Genomic DNA, 16984 nt, shown 5'->3' on the forward strand with positions numbered 1-16984 from the left:
TCATTTGGAAACAAACTCTTCATTTGTTTTTAGGTTTACATACTTTTTTATTATGTTTTTCTTCCTTATTTGGAGTTAATTTGAGTATTGTGTTGAGCATTTGTTGTCAGTTTATTGTATGTTGACTATTTATGCCATTTGATGTGTTCATATTTGCACTTCTAATAGTTAAAATGTGAGCATTTATATACAATATATCACACTATATACAAGAATGCATCATGACACCCACTCTTGTGTAGATCGGGGAATATTTAGGAATCACCAATGAACTAATTCAGAAAATTAATAAAGGAAATTATGAATCATAATACTATGAAGGAATGAATTAAAATGAAAACAATCGTTTATTTATGATATTACAACAGTAAACAATTATTTTTTCATATCGGTCAAATAAACGTGCATTACACAACAGTAAACATGTAAAAAAATCCTTGATTTACGCCTCACAGCTTAGTCATGGACGATTGTTGTGTTATCAATAATGTCAAATAAATGCATACGGTTACATAATCAACACACTTTAATTATCTGTACATAGGAACTCATTGTGACTACTCGTTTCCAGCCGGACGTTTTTCCGCCTCGCGCCACTGCTGTGTTTTCCGTTCTCTGTCCGACCGCGGGCCGTTTTCGGCGGGTTCCGTTAAAATGGCGCTTCGGTTGCCAGGAGCTCAAACCCATCGGAGAAAAGGCGACAGCGGATAAAAGCACATCTCCGACACGGGAGTGGACAAGGGCGCAATGGCGTCTCTTGATCAGAAATCACCCAACGTGCTTCTGCAGAGTCTGTGTTGTAAGATCACGGGCAAGAGTGAAGGTAATAAAACACAGCACATAACATTACATTACATTGCTGATCATCACTGACAGACAGAGGGTGAAACGTGGTTGTTTTGTGTAGTGAGGGACTGGTCGTGGGATATATTTCATTGGAAACTTACAGTTTGATGTGATGCTGCGTAATGGAGAATAAAATCTTCACTTGATGAATGAAATGTCAGAGGGCCCCTTGTTTCTGCTGGTGTACATTCATGTCAACAAGAGACTAGTGGTGTTATCGGCCCCCTTGCGACTATCTTTTGTCAGGTTTATGCATGCGTGCATTATAAAATTAGACAAATACAGAATAGACATTTCTCTTTTTACTTGCACGATAATAAGCAATGTAGACTAGAGATAGCATACCTGGAAGAATATGATCTCTACTTTCAATTTAAACAAGCAGTATTGTCTCTTATATAAAGAGATTTTACATTTAGTTCTAGATATATATCTTGCTTTAGAAATACGACTTGGTACCAGAATATTTCTAATGCTTTGAATTTATCTCTCAAAAGTTTGGACATGGCATGACATTTTATGTTTCTTCTTCTTATAAATCTTTGTGATATTTGTTTGTGAATGTTATGTAAGCTTGTGCTTAAATAAGTGAGCTTTGCTCTAATATTAAACTAACTTGCCCATGGATTCATTTATTTACAAATCAATTTTGCATCTAAAAACAACACATCATACATTAGTATTCATTCATTACATTTTACAAAGCATCTTATGAAGAATGCCCAGTGTCACCGCAGAACTGCAGGCAAAAAAATACGATTATTTGATCTGATTTTCTAGGTCACCACATAATCCCTTCACTTGCATTTGTGTTTTTTTGTTTTATAATTCTTGTATAGTTCTGTTCATTCTTGTGAATGCATCTGTTATCTGTAAATCCTCCTGCTATTTGTAAATCCTTCTGCTTTTGTTCTCAGCTGATGTGGCTCATCAGTTCCAGTACGCTGTGCGAGTCATTGGAAGTAATTATGCACCCACCATTGAACGGGATGAGTTTCTAGTGTCCGAGAAAATAAAAAAAGAATGTGAGTCATCTGAATCCCTTGTGTTATTCAAGAGCTATTGTGAATTCAGAGAGCTGTCATAGAACATGCTTTATAACACTGTGAAAACTAATCTAATCTAGTCTAATCTAATAGTGCATCGTATTGTTTCCTAGCGGCAGCGGATGAAGCATTTTTTCTTTTGTTAACAGTAATGCAAAAACAGGAACAAAAGACACTTTTTAAAGCATTAATTATTGTTAGATTTTAATAATCAAAGTATTTAATAATATAAAGTATTCCTTTTAGAGCATTTAAGGTATATGACCCTTGAGCTCCAGGAACTTTATATTCTAATATTGAAATATATATATATATATATATTTACATATATATGTATTTGGCAGACACTTTTATCCAAAGCGACTTGCGTTGTATTATACTATACATTGTATCTCTGAGTATGTTCAATCCACTGGGATCGAACCCACTACCCATTGATTTATGATTCATTCTTTTGTGTTTTAAAACGTTTTTTTGTTTGTTTGTCTTTCGTTCTAGTGTTGAAACAACGAAGAGAGGGAGATGCTGCTCTTTTCTCTGAATTGCACAGAAAGCTTCAGACTCAGGTGAGTGTCACTAATCATCCAGTTAACATATACATAACTAGATAAGATATATAAAAAGCATGTTGAAGCACAAATCAAAGATGTTAATTACTTCATTGTTTGTTGTTGAACAGGGCGTGTTGAAACACAGATGGTCCATCTTGTATCTCCTGCTCAGCCTCTGTGAGGACCCGAAGAAACCGTCCAGCCGGGTGCCTGTATGGAATTTTCACTAGCCATTTCCCAGATTAAAGAATAACCAAATAATTTTTATTTTACATTTGGAATGAAAGGAAAAGATCAGAATAGAATAGATCAGACTTCAAATCGTTGTTTATCCCTACAGGTGTGTAGTTATGGATCTCTGTTCGCTCAGGCTTTGCCTCGCGATGTCCACTCCACCCCGTTCTACTACGCCCGTCCTCAGAGTCTCCCTCTCAGTTACCCAGAGCGCTCTGCGGCGGCCCATAATTCTAGCATGGCCACCAGTGGGATCAGCAGTATGGGGGTGTTCTCCATCAACGGCCCGGGCCCGACACCTCCATCTCTGCTGACAGGGTGAGTGACAGTGGTTGGTCAATTAAATGTGTGTTAAAGATAATAGAGAGAAATGTTTTCTTTTTTCATGTGTACTTCTTTAATGATATGCCGCTGTATTTGCAGTTGACTTAATTGGACTGCTGCACATCTATTATTAATGCAGTTATCTAGCACCTGCAGCACTTAAGATATGTTAAACATGGCCATGTACTCAAAGCCTTGAATTAATTGATTGCTGGATCCATTTCACAGTAAATCTGTTGTGCCAACAACGTCATTAAAGTGTCTCGACCTCAATGTCATTTTGCCCAAAGCTCACCATTACGAGGTCATTAGTGAACTCCCACAGGTATTGATAATGGGCTTTCGTCTCAAGAACATAGCTTTAATCCTGGAAATATATACTGTATGTAGTATAATACATAACAAAAGCAAACAAACTACTTCATACTTTAACAAATCACTCATATTGATTTGATTTTTAACAAATTTGTTTGTGTTTCAGACCTGGTCCACAGGCAGTCGGTGAGTCCATGAGAGGGTCTCGTCTAGCCTGGACTGTCCCAGTCTCAGGTTCCCCCTCCGGTGCAGCTGCAGCCCCTCGGCCCCCTAGTGGACCCTCCGCCAGCCCGGCTACCAAAGCCCCAAATAGGCCGAGACGGGATGGAGACGGCAGCGGTGAGTTTCCATAGCAACAGGGTTGGACATACTGAGCTGTATCGATGGCAGAAATTAGTGATAAGAAAAAACATTTTAATCAGTCTTTACATAGTTTACACAAAACCAAAATCCTAAAAACTCTGGTTTTTAATTTCCTTGATTTACAGAACAAGGTTCAGGTCAAAACTGTATTTAAACTAAGCACCAAGTTTTTACAATAGATTTTATAACGTAGTTTATTTTGATTCGACTTTTGTTTTTCGTAGTTGTAAAGATTGTCTCGTCCTGATGAGAAGGATGTTGAATAAGCAGACATTTCACAGCCTGAAAGGGCTTTTAGATGCAGTCGCGGACGCTGCACCTTATCCTTCACTCTCGCGACAGATATACGAGTCTGACCTTTACTGCACATTCTTTAAATTCTCGTTTTTTGCACACTTTTTTGTCTCCTGGGCAGCTGAGATCGGAGAAGCCGCTCTGGTGCGAGACCTTCTTTATGTTTTCCAGGGGATTGATGGAAAGTTCATCAAGATGTCCAGCCCAGAGAACAGCTACAAAATTGATCCAAAGGTGAAGTTTTATTACCTCTGTCGGTCATTCTTTCTTTCCTCATTTTTGAACTGGTCTTTTTTTATGTTTCTTCCTGTCTTGTTATTATTAGGGCTGAACCAGGTCTTTGATTTACTGGAGCAACTTGATTAAACGTTCTTTAAATGTTATCAAATGTTCTTATCTCAAGATCAATGCAATATTGTACTATAAAGGGGGAGATGGACAAATGATACAGTAATAAAGACAGTTGAGTAGGCAACTTGATGGACACACATTCTGAATCTCTACTCTCAAATAACCTTTGAATAAAGCAGAATAGGAATCAGAAAGACACATTTTCAGATCCTAAACAATGTGCAATAATAAAATATCTATATACTTTACCAATATCATTAGACAAAATGTAAGAAATATACGCATGTCATTCATTATAAATAAATCAAGATTTTATATTTAAAATGTAACTTTTTCTTAAAATAATCACATGCTTTAGTTGGATTTTTAGATATTTTTGTGGTAAGTTTCTACCATCTGTCACTTATAAAGGCCTGGTAAGTTTTCTTTTGGTCGTAATGAATACCAAATCTCTCCATCAATAATGTCTTCATAATGCTTTGTGCAGTCTCTTTGTGACATATTAAATCAGAGTTATTGCCGTATAAAGCTTTTATATGGCTTTCCACTTCAGTTACGCACACACATCAAAATTATAGAAAGAAATGAAAACACTTTGAAGTTATTAAGAACAGAATATTCTAGTACTGCTTCTCTCATAAAATTTCTAATAATTTTTATAAGTCTGTAACGGTGAGTTCTCATTAAACAAGCGCGTGTTAAGCAAAGACCACCTGTAGTCACTGCACTAATGGCTTTATGGGAAACGTAAAAGCATTGAGTTCGCAAAGCACACCAGCTCGCAAAGCCTCATGAATCCATTTGATCTTCACGGCTCTCAGGCCTTTATTTCCTTTTTCTCTATTCCCGGATGATGTTAACTGTGAATCAGATATCATCGATCAGGTCCTTTTAAGTGACACCGTTCAAGTCCTTAAGAGCCATTTGTTTGGGAAAGGACGACGTGCCTCTTGTGGAGTGAGATGTGCTGGGTAAATAGTACATTTAGTTTCCTGGGTAACGGTTTAGACCAGTTCATTTCGGTTCTGGATGTCATACAACAGACAGCGAAATATAGATGAATAAAGATGAAAATGGGATTAAAAATAAAGTTTTCTGAAAAGGATAATTCACCTAAAAAGAACGATTTGCTAAGAATTTATTCAATGTATATATAAAGTATACAGACATTTTTTTTAATTTTCGTGTGAACTATCCCTTTTTTATTTATTTAATGCTGGTTTTCATTAAAAAAATCTCTATTGAGATTTATTCAGACGACTGATTAACTAACAGTTGTTTTACTTATCTTATAAACTGGTTGTCTGTTTTGTAATGGTTTGCTTTGAAGGAATCTTGTGACATTTACCAGTGATCACTTTATTAAATCGCTTCAATGGGCATTTGTTCAACATTTATAAAAGAGTTTTAGTGTTAAAGGGGCCAAATGCGGACTGTAAAGAGCAAAAAGTAGTAACACTTCAAGATTATCTTCAAGATGTTTCACATGATTCCAAGGACACATGTCCACTTTACACATACTTTAATTTCACGTCTGTGCATTCTTAAAGCATTTTATTTAAGCATATCATTATATACAGCCACAGAAAAAATAAAGCGAGCATTTCAAAATAATTTTCAGTTTTTTCTGAATATTCTGTTGAATGACTTTGTTGCTTCTATGGTTTGATTTTGTTGCAATTCAGCTCTGGTCTGGAATGGCCACAGTACATCTAGAAATGCTGATTAAATGAACATTTGGACTGGGCTCTACTTCATTTTTGGGTGAATCAATGCAATGATGTTCTGGAAGTGAAAATTACTAACATTCTACCAAATGTCTTTCTCTGTGTTTATCAGAGCAAAGTAATTTAAACAGGTGTGAAATGACATGAGGATGAATAAATGATGATAGTTCATTTTTGAGTGAACTATCCCTTTAAATGTATTCCTGTAGCTCCCTGCTTCTGTCTCGGTGAAAACAAATACTAATGAAAATGTATGGCATGCACGGCAAGTCACTTGGATAAATGCAAAACGGCTGATTTTGACATTGTTGTATATTATACAACAACGCTTTGAATTTGTTTTACAATATTCAACATTTAAATAAGCAATGTATGTTTTGTTTTGAAGGTTCCCCTGTGTAAGTCTCTTAGAGACACCAGTAGCAGACTGGCCGAGCTCGGCTGGCTTCATAATAAAATCAGAAAATACACAGATTCTCACAGTCTGGACCGAGCCTTTGGACTTGTGGGACAGGTGAGGAACAACCATGAACACCTCGCATCCAACCAGTAGTCCACAAATTTTAATCTGATGCATTTCAGAATAAGTTTTGATTCTCTCCATCCTTTCTTTGGTCTTAAGAGTTTTTGTGCTGCCTTGCATCAAGAGCTAAAGGAATATTACAGACTGCTGTCTGTACTTCATGCACAGGTGAGCGTGCCTCAGACACCGAGGATGTACGTATTTGATCCTCAGGGATTATTCACTGTCATTTGTGTACTGTGTATGTATGTTTAGATTCAGGTGGAGGATGATCATGGTGTAAATGACAGCATGGATAGCAGTCTGACTCTGAGGAGGCTGCTGGTGTGGACCTACGACCCCAAGGTTCGGCTAAAAACGCTGGCGGCCCTCGTGGACTACTGCCAAGGTTAGAGCTAATGCAATCTGAAACTGAATGTTAAAAAATCACATGTGAAAAGTCATTTGGCTCCTAAAAGCTTGATTTTACATGCTTTTAGATTCTTTTAAGTCCTAAATCCTGATCAGAATCCACTGGCAAAATGCTGCATTTGGCTTGATGACTTCACTGTCTCTCTCAGGTCGTAAAGGAGGGGAGTTGGCCACAGCCGTGCACGCATACGGCAAGACGGGTGACCCCCACATGAGGGCGTTGATCCAGCACATCCTCAGTCTTGTGTCCCACCCCATTCTCAACTTCCTGTATCGCTGGATATATGACGGAGAGCTGGAGGATACGTACCATGAGGTCAGCGCTCACATGCAGGCTACTGTCTTTGCAAAGTCATTCTAGGATACCCTTGTTAGGACATTTGTTGTCAAGAATGATTTAAACATCCCTACTGATGCTGTTACTCAAGAGACTACACTTAAAAACTAAATTCTGCAGTCTTTATATTTATTTCTGTGTCTATTAAACAGGCCGGTGTGGTGAATTGATCACTCCTGATAGATTTACAAATGTTGAGGAATAGTCAAGGATCTAAAATTATTAAATGCAAATAAATAAAAGCTGAATGAAAAACTACAAATTAAGCCAATTGAACTAAATGAAAAAAACTAATAAAATGACTAAAGCACATAACAAAATTGCTCAAAAGAATTCAACTGAACTCAAAATATTAATACAAATATATTTTTATTCAAATTAAAAAAATAATAATTCTGGTTACTAACAACTACACAAAATGTTTTATTGTAAAATTGGTTTGATTTTAGACGCTGAAGGTTTGATTTTGTTTGTTGAAGCCAGTCAAAATTTCAGATATCTTTTTTATATCTATTTAAAACAATGAGGGCTGTTCAACGATAAATCGCAGCCAGAATAAAGTTTGTGCCTGTGCATATTTATTTCGTATTTATAAACATACGTTACATAAAAGTAAATATGTGTGCATCTGCATATCAACCATAGCTGTTTGGTAAAATATCGGTTCGTCTGAAGAAAAAATTGCTTTGAAACCATTTCAGGACAAAAGCATAAATATCAAGAGATGTATTGAATATCATCAAAAGGCAAAAAAATTCAAGGTATAATTGAATTAGCTAAAATTGCTCCACCACACTTTCATATAATGGAGGCAGATCTCGGCACAGTGTTCTCATATAGACTCCTGTTGACTAAGCGCTGTTGCGTCTCTGAGAAATATAGCTACACTTGAGTGTGATTTAGTCTTCCAGACGCACAATGAACCACAGTCTCCTGCACACCGACACCCAGATGAGGACAAATGAGGATGTGCTAATGGACCCTTCCACTTTTTCTTTGTCTTTCTCTTCCACCACCACGCCATCCACTCTCCTTGTCCTTCTACTGCATTACCAAATAGAGTCAATGAATCTTTCTTTAGTTAGTCTGAAGTCGTTGGGCATGCAAGAGTTATCGTCCAATCGCATGGGCACCAGGCGAACGTTCCTCCTTCTATAATCGCAGGTTTTAATCTTCCGGTTGTTGAAGTGTAACAGGCTATTTCCTAGCGTAAGCATAGATGAGGGTGGAGGTGACGGAGAGAGCTAATGTAACCATTTTCAGGGCCAGAGGTTTACGAGCCTCTCGTTTAGCTTGGTGCCGTTATTCTCGCCAGTTGTCGTTTTAATAGATGCTTTTCGACTTTACCACTCCGCATTATTTCTTCTCCAGCTGTGTAATTACGGCAGAAGGTCATTTGGTGTTTTAGAGTGAAGGTTGACTAGTTAGACGAGAGGCTTTGTTTGTCTTTGTGTTTCAAAAATGTTTGTCGGATTTACAGATAACTGTGATATTAATAGCTGTGAATATAGACGTTGTGTTAATGCAACACATATGATCAAAGCAGCAACAGGATCTTCAGTATTCTTCTGCAGAACACAAAAGAAGAGATTTTGAAGAATGTGGTCAACCGAACAACATTGCACTCCATTGACATTCGTTGCATGAACACAAACATTTACATTAAGCAGATGCTTTTATCCAAAGCCACTTACAAATGAGCAAAACAATAGAAGCAATTGGAACAAAAGGACAGCAAAAGGCATAAGTGCATTTTTTGTTAGTAAAGAAATAGAAGTCAGTACTCATCGGTCAGGTGTTGACGGAAGAGATGTGTTTTCAGCTGATTCTTAAAGATCTTAAAGATTCTTAAACAGAATCTGCTGATCTTGTAGCAGCGGACAGATCATTCCACAAATGTGGAACCGATCCAGAAAAGCTATGTGAGAGAGGTTTTTTTTTACCTTTTTGGGATGGCACTACAAGACGTTGTTCGCTTGCAGAGCGCAGGTATCAGGCGGGTATCTTCTTTTGTGTTCCACAGATGGAAGAGTCATATACAGGTTTGGAACAACATTTGACAGTGATTAAATGATAAAATAAAGCCTTTTTATTTTTGGGTGAACTATCCCATTAAGAACCAAAATGGCCTCTCTCTCATCTCCCTGCACTTATATTTTAAGCGTAGTTCATTAGCCAAACCAAAACACAAAATAAACCAAATAGAAGATTAGTTTACTGATAGCATATTAATATTCCTGTATACATTTCTTTGTTCTGCTAAATACAAAGGAAGACAGATCTCATCCCCCATAGACTCCCATAGTCTTTATTCTCTCTACTATGGCAGTCAATGGGGGATGAGATCTGTTTGGTTACTGATATTCTTCCAAATATCTTCCTTTGTGTTCAGCACAACAAATACATTTGTTCAGGTTCCGAACAACCTGAGGCCGAGTAAATGATGACAGAATTTGCACTTCTGGGTGAACTATCCTTTAAAGGTGAAATTGTTTACAACAGGGCTAGTCAACTGGCGTCAAGAGGATGGGATTACTTTTCTGCTGTATGTATAAGCGTTTTTGACTTATTAATTTTACATTCATTAATTCAACCAAATATCTTCATAAATATCTTCTTGAAAAAACAATGCCACCCACATCTTGGAAGTACTGGGGGACTGTGGGTAAGTAAATTAACAGCAATTTAAAGTTTGGGTTAGCTTTAATGCATTAAGCAATATAAAACTCAATAAAAAATACATTATCGCTTTTAATTAAATATCATGAAAAGGCAAAATACTGGATGCTATATTTGTGTGCATGGTTTAATATTTGACCTATAAGTAACAACAACAAAAACAGTATAAAATGAACAAAATGCAATAAATAACAGAAGAAATTATGATACGGAAAAAAAACTTGCCCACATCCTATTTATACTTTTGGCCCTCAAAGAAAAGTAGTTGGAAGACCCCTGTCTTACAATGATAAATACACGTATCTATTAAAATTGCAGATACAACGAAGACGTTTATAGGTTTAGTAACTGAAACAGTTTGAACACCGATCAAATAATTCTTCTAACTTGTTTGTTTGAGCCACCCAATCTGCCTTTTTTGCTTAACCAATAGAGTAAGTTGGGGGAGGGATTATCTCTTTATCTAGCAAAGTGCATTAGTAGGATTTGTTATATTTCATCATAATACAGAAATTAAACAACTTGGTTATTTATAACACTCTGACTAACAAAATGTGTGATTTTAGTTCTTCGTTGCGTCAGATCCAACAGTGAAGACAGACAGACTGTGGCATGATAAATACTCTCTGAGGAAGAGTATGATGCCGTCCTTCATCACCATGGATCAGGCCAGGAAGGTATGGCTTTCATATCATTACAATAGATCAAACAATTCAACAATGACAGACCAACTGATCTCCAGAAACACTTTTTGGTTGACTATTCATGTTTATTATATGTACACATGTCAGCTTTTGTTTTGCTCATTTCTCTCATTTATGTTTTCTCATTGTTTCAGGTGCTGCTTATTGGTAAATCCATCAACTTCCTGCATCAGGTGTGCCACGACAGGACGCCGCCGGGAAAGATCATGCCCTCCTCTAAATCCAGCGACTCGCCCAAAGACGGTAAGCTCTCACGCTAATGCATTTGCTTAAAATAGGCAAGGTTTATGCTGTCTAATGCGATATTTGTGGCCGTAATGGCTGCTAATAGTTAAATAAACTGCTGAAAGTAGAGAGAGGGATTGATTTGTTGTGAGGGAAAGTGCTGTTTTTGAGCACCCGTCTCTGGTGTAGTTGTTCGTATCGACGCAGGCTGTATTTAGCGTCTTTCTAAGCGGGTTGATCAATGCTCTTAGCCTCAAATATACATCGCTGTCCTTCAGTGTCTTTCTAGAGGGCCCTTTCATTTTTGCTTTTCACTCCGACTGCTTTTTATTTACTTTTGCTTTTCCATTTGTCATTTTGCTTAACCTTACAATTGTTTTCTTGTTTCATTTTTGAAGTCAATGTGCAGCAAAAACTCTGTGTAGTTGTGCAGTCGCTCTGTTTAATTTTTTAATAATTTATATTTTTACAAACTTTATATATTATATTATATCAAATATTATATATTTTCTGCTTAAGTTTTTTTGTGTGCGTGTTGAACACCCACTGTCACTGATGTGTGTGCTTTTGTTCTGTTGTTTGTACATTATACATAAACCAGGAAACATACGGTAGCATAAAAACAAACAATAAGGTGAAATTTTATTTAAGGTGCTAAGGAAAAAGATAAAATAGTAAAATAGTAAAATATGTAAATTGAATGAAATATAGCGTCCTCCTCACTCTTTATCTATATTTTCTCTATGCTTTCTTAACAACTTTCTTTCTTTTCATTTTCTATCTTTGCTTCTTTCTTTCTGTCAATGTCTCTCTATTATTGCTGCCAAAGCATTACACATAAAACAAGTAATGACACAAAATGTACAACCTCACAATATACCTTTTTCACGTTGGTACCAGCGGAAGTTGCCATAGTAGGGTCAACTTCCATAGCGGTAAATGGGAGACTACCACCAATAAAGTTTTTATATTCTCATTTGCTCCAATGGCAAAAAACAATCTCAAAGATTGTGTTTTCACTACTTTCAACCAAAAAAAATAGAATCTGATAAAGGCAGTCAAAAGAGAGAACGATGTCCAATTCTTCGTGACTTCCATAGACACTGTGTAAAAAACACCCTTGCATTAGCGTTTAAAATTTTTTTGTAATTTGATGCAAAGGTAATGTAATACAAAGTATAGTGTTATAAACCAACATACATTTTCTTATGAAAATATAAAAAACTTTGGAGGATTTACTCTCTGATTCTCTCTCTCTCTCAGCGACAGAGTTGTTCACTGATCTTGAAGGGGCTTTTCAGAGTAAGATAGACGACGCTTATTTCGAGACCAGTAAGTATCTTTTGGACGTGTTAAATAAGAACTATCAGCTGCTGGAGCATCTTCAGGCCATGAGAAGATACTTGCTGCTCGGTCAGGGAGATTTCATCCGACACCTCATGGACCTCCTCAAGTGAGTCTGTGCCTTTTAAATGAGAGACCTTGTCTTTTTGAGCTGTCATACTGAATATCCTCTATTTTCTAACCATCAATCTCTTCTTTTCTTCAATTTCTCAGGCCAGAGTTGGTGAGGGCCGCCACTACCCTTTACCAACACAATCTAACAGGTATCCTTGAGACGGCTGTCAGGGCGACCAATGCCCAGTTTGACAGTCCAGAGATCCTGAAAAGACTCGATGTCCGGCTGCTGGAGGTACTTTGGAAGCCTTTAAAACAAACAATGATTTTTCAACAAATATTTTTATATTATATTGAGTCTTACTGAATGTGTTGTATTGTTTTGTCCAGGTGTCTCCTGGGGACACCGGTTGGGACGTCTTCAGTCTGGACTATCATGTGGATGGACCCATTGCCACGGTAAACGAAAACAGTCTTCCATCCTATAGAACTGACAGAGAAACACATACAGCAGCCGTTGCATACATCTGTCCTTTTCTGTGCCTGTTGTGAAAAGTCATAAATGAGAAACATTGTGTTTGTCATGCCTGCGTCAGGTGTTCACCCGCGAGTGTATGAGTCATAACCTGCGAGTGTTTAACTTTCTGTGGAGGGCGAAAAGAATGGAGTACATCCTCACGGACATCTGGAAGGGTCAGATGTGCAACGCCAAGCTGCTGAAGAGCATGCCGGGTAAGTGCAGTACCTTACAACAGCAGAAAGAGGAAACGGCAACATGAAAAAAATTCACTTGTACCACATAAGCAGTCATACATTTTACGTTGTGTATACTTGTATATTATAATTGACAATATGTATAAAATTAAATATATTTGTGTATTTGTCAGAGGCTTAAATCCAATGTGTTCTCAGGGTTTTTGTATCCATGCAATGTCTTCTTCCTTTTTACACTTTGTTCAAATCTTTGTAAACAATCATATGTAATGTGTGTTCATGTAGAGCTCTCCGGCGTGCTGCACCAGTGTCACGTTCTCGCCTCCGAGATGGTTCACTTCATCCATCAAATGCAGTACTACATCACTTTTGAGGTGCGCGTTTCCATCTGTCCTGCGGATATAGAGTGTGGAATAATCCGTGTTGCATAGTGAATTTGTGTTTGTACAGGTTTAGCCAAATGTCCTCACCAACATGAAATGTCATGACAGCCAGCTTGGACTATTTTTCTGTCTAATGATGTACATGTTTCCGTGAGGGTTAGGTTTAGAAAATCATAAGCCTGATCTAAAATCAGTGAAAGTCTATGAAACGAGCTTACTAATATTATCAAACAAACATGTTTGGGTGTGTGTAGGTGTTGGAATGTTCGTGGGATGAGTTGTGGAATAAGGTTCAACAGGCTCGGGATTTGGATCACATCATAGCAGCTCATGAAGTTTTCCTGGACACCATCATCTCTCGCTGCCTGCTGGACGTTAACAACAGGGTATGATTTAATTGTACTAACGTTTTCATTTATTCCTCCCCAAATTTTCATTGAAATTGATGACTTGGACCAAATGATTCAGGAAAAAACAGCCCAGCACTGTTTAAACAGCATCTTAAGGTGGAACCTCAAGAATCTGTCTCAGAAGATGCAAAAATGTATCATTTAATTTGTTAATTATTTAAAATAAAATAAAATTATTTGAATTTGTTTTCATTTATTTTGGAAAGTTTTAGTCACAGCATATCTCCCATTTGCATTATACCATAGTTTTGATGATCAATCTGCTTAAAGTTTGTCAAAAAACATATTGATCTATTTATTATAGTGTATATATATACACACACACACACACACACACACACATATTCAGCGACGAGAAAAAGTTAATAGACTATTTCAAAGGCCAATTTCTGAATTTACTTTTTATAGATGTTTGTTTGGGTAAAATTATTATAATTTTTTGTTTCATTTTGTGAAATATTTCGACCAAATTTCAAATAAAAGATTGTTTATATTTGCATTTATTAGCAGAAAATGAAAATTGTAGAAACAGGAGAATTTTATTTTTAGACCACGAAAGCTGCAAAGAAAACAAGTTCATATTCACTTTTAAACAACACAGCATTAATATTATTGTATGTATTTAGGAACAGTTCAATAATGATTTTTTATATGATAACCTTGATTTATCACAGTTTTCATTGTCTTTCACAATGCTGTTGGAAGACTTCGTCACTCCTGTGATTTGATTTTGTTGAAATTCAACAGACACTGGACTGACCAGAATACATACAAATAGTCTCCTATTTTGACTTCCGTGCAGTATACACTGTAATATACAAATATATTCCCACACATACTGTATGTAGATGTATAATCCGTCATACATCTCTTTTGTCCCCTCTGTGTCTGCAGTCTCTGTTGAATCAGTTGCGTGCGGTGTTCGATCAGATCATTGAGTTCCAGAGCGCTCAGGACACACTGTACCGCTCCGCTCTAGAAGAACTGCAGCTGCGCGTCCAGTACGAGGACAAGAAGAGACAAAGAGTGGCGATGGTGCGTACACGGGGGATAAATTGAATCCACTACATTTTTACGTATATTTGCAGCTTCCTTTTGTGCACTGCACGTATGGGAGTATTATACGTAACCGTAAAGTTCATATTATAAGATGTATTTATGGGCCTTATGCCTCTGAATTTAACTTAGTTTTCTGAACACGCAGTCAGAGGAGAAGCACACAGTGAATGTTTGTCCCCATAAACCTGTCTAAATGTCATGCTCTAAGATTTACTATCCCCTCCTTTATTTGGATCCCTGGAGAGGGTCCATTAGCGACTGTTTGGGCGCATTAGCGTGAATTCTGCTTTTACCAGTGTGGTGTTGGGTCGCTGACTGTTTGTCTCGGGTAAAGTGCTGTAAGAGATTTTCACAGTTCGTGTTTGTTTATAGCTGTGTGCGTTTGTGTTTCAGGGAGAGTGGGGCGTAACTGCAGAGCAAGAGGCGGCGGAGAACAAGCGTGTGCAGGAGTATAAGGACACCATACCAAAAATGTGCTCCCAGCTCAGATTACTTACACACTTCTACCAGGTACACGACACACCCGCGTACACACCCTCCATTTCTTACACTTGCTTTTATCCATTCAGCCAGTAAACCAATTATATTAAATGCATGTAGCCAGTTTAGTTTTAATGCTCCTACTTGGTATGTGTAAGCCGCTTAATGCCAGATGCATGTAACAGTTTCGATTCATTTTTTACATTTAATGCATTTGGAATTTTAAGATCTACATTTTATCAAGCATTTTTCCTGGAAATCGAACCCATGATCTTTGCATGACTTTTTTTGTATATGCATGTTTCTCTTTTGTAGGAAAGCTTCTCTTCTACTTGAGTATTAAATAACTATTAGATATTTTTGTGATGTAGAGTAATTACCGAAACATTCTGTTTTATGACTGCATAAGTGGGTTTTTTTTGGCTCTGGATGTAATGCAGAGATGAAAGTTTCTTATGTTTCTCTCCGGTCCTCCAGGGCATCGTGCAGGAGTTTCTACGGCTGCTAATGACCAGCTCTGATGAGAGTCTTCAGTTTCTCAGTTTCCGTCTGGACTTCAACGAACATTACAAAACCCGCGATCCGAGTCTGCGACCCTCGCTTGGAGCCACCAGAGGGCGACGAAGCTCCAACATCTGATTATTGACTCTTTTGCAGAGAACGTTAACATTGTGTGCTTGTTGTGTCAAAAGACTTCATTGATAGGGCTAATGGGAACTGTTCAACCGCTCAATTTGTTTATCGTTTATTTTATTTCCTTGTCATGGCAAAATGATTTCAGTCATACATTCAACAGCTTGTGCTGGTTTTAAAGAAAATAACAATTAGTGGGATGAGGTCACAGTTCTTTTGCGAATCATTTTCAGTTTCGTCATTAATGTGTGAATATACCTTTTTGTTTGTGTTTACGTTTGTTGATATTTAAGTTTAACCTGTTCTTTTTTGCTCTGTGTGTTCATTTTGTTTTTATACAGCCGGTGTACTACGTGTGTTTAAAAAATGAGAATCCTTCAGTCAACCAGTTCTTTGTTAATATAAATGGGATGTAATGTGTAAATTACAGTACATGCACTTAAATGAACTACGTGACCTCTGCAAGATCCTATAAACACACCTCATTTCTCTGGTCATATAAAATCAAATACCCACAATGCTGTGTGACCTGATCAGGCATCTGGTTTATACTGTGAGGACAAAAGTATTGCAACATTATAGGCAAGATTATAGATTGCAAAAGTAGCTTTTATCCCTCATCTCACGCATTCATGAAGCGTATGGAAAAATGGTACACGCTTGTTTAGAGGACGAAGAGGAAAATTGACTGAAGAATGAACGGATTGTCCTTTGATTCAATGAAAAGATAATTTTGTGACTTTATTTTGATGTCGGATGTGTAGAGGATGAAGCAGAAAATGACTTTAAAATTACTGAAGTGTTATAAAGTCTGTGCTGTAAAGCAAACATTTACAAATGCAGAATTCAACGAACAAACGTCCTGTCATTCTTTTCTGGAATAAATAAACCTTTTTTATATATTACATTGACGTCTGCACACTTTTAATTTGAAAAGCAAAGTACATAAGAGTTTCAAAATGCCTTATTAACAATGT

The 16984-nt window shown here is 37.2% G+C and overlaps 1 protein-coding gene across 1 annotated transcript; it reads left to right on the top strand.

Moving 5' to 3' along the window:
- The first annotated feature begins 538 nt into the window (after positions 1-538).
- tubgcp3 (tubulin gamma complex component 3) lies at positions 539-16913 on the top strand. The gene is made up of 22 exons (XM_079462526.1): positions 539-823; positions 1764-1871; positions 2391-2458; positions 2572-2655; positions 2784-2995; positions 3483-3655; positions 4095-4207; positions 6440-6565; positions 6674-6742; positions 6830-6962; positions 7135-7301; positions 10568-10678; positions 10840-10948; positions 12194-12383; positions 12488-12623; positions 12719-12787; positions 12925-13060; positions 13328-13416; positions 13680-13811; positions 14730-14870; positions 15288-15404; positions 15852-16913. Exons 1-22 carry the CDS (start codon positions 748-750, stop codon positions 16011-16013), a joined length of 2721 nt encoding a protein of 906 aa, XP_079318652.1. The 5' UTR covers positions 539-747; the 3' UTR covers positions 16014-16913.
- The last annotated feature ends 71 nt before the right edge of the window (positions 16914-16984 follow it).

This window comes from Barbatula barbatula, assembly GCF_947034865.1.
Source record: "Barbatula barbatula genome assembly, chromosome: 8".
In the NCBI taxonomy this organism is placed as follows: Eukaryota; Metazoa; Chordata; class Actinopteri; order Cypriniformes; family Nemacheilidae; genus Barbatula; species Barbatula barbatula.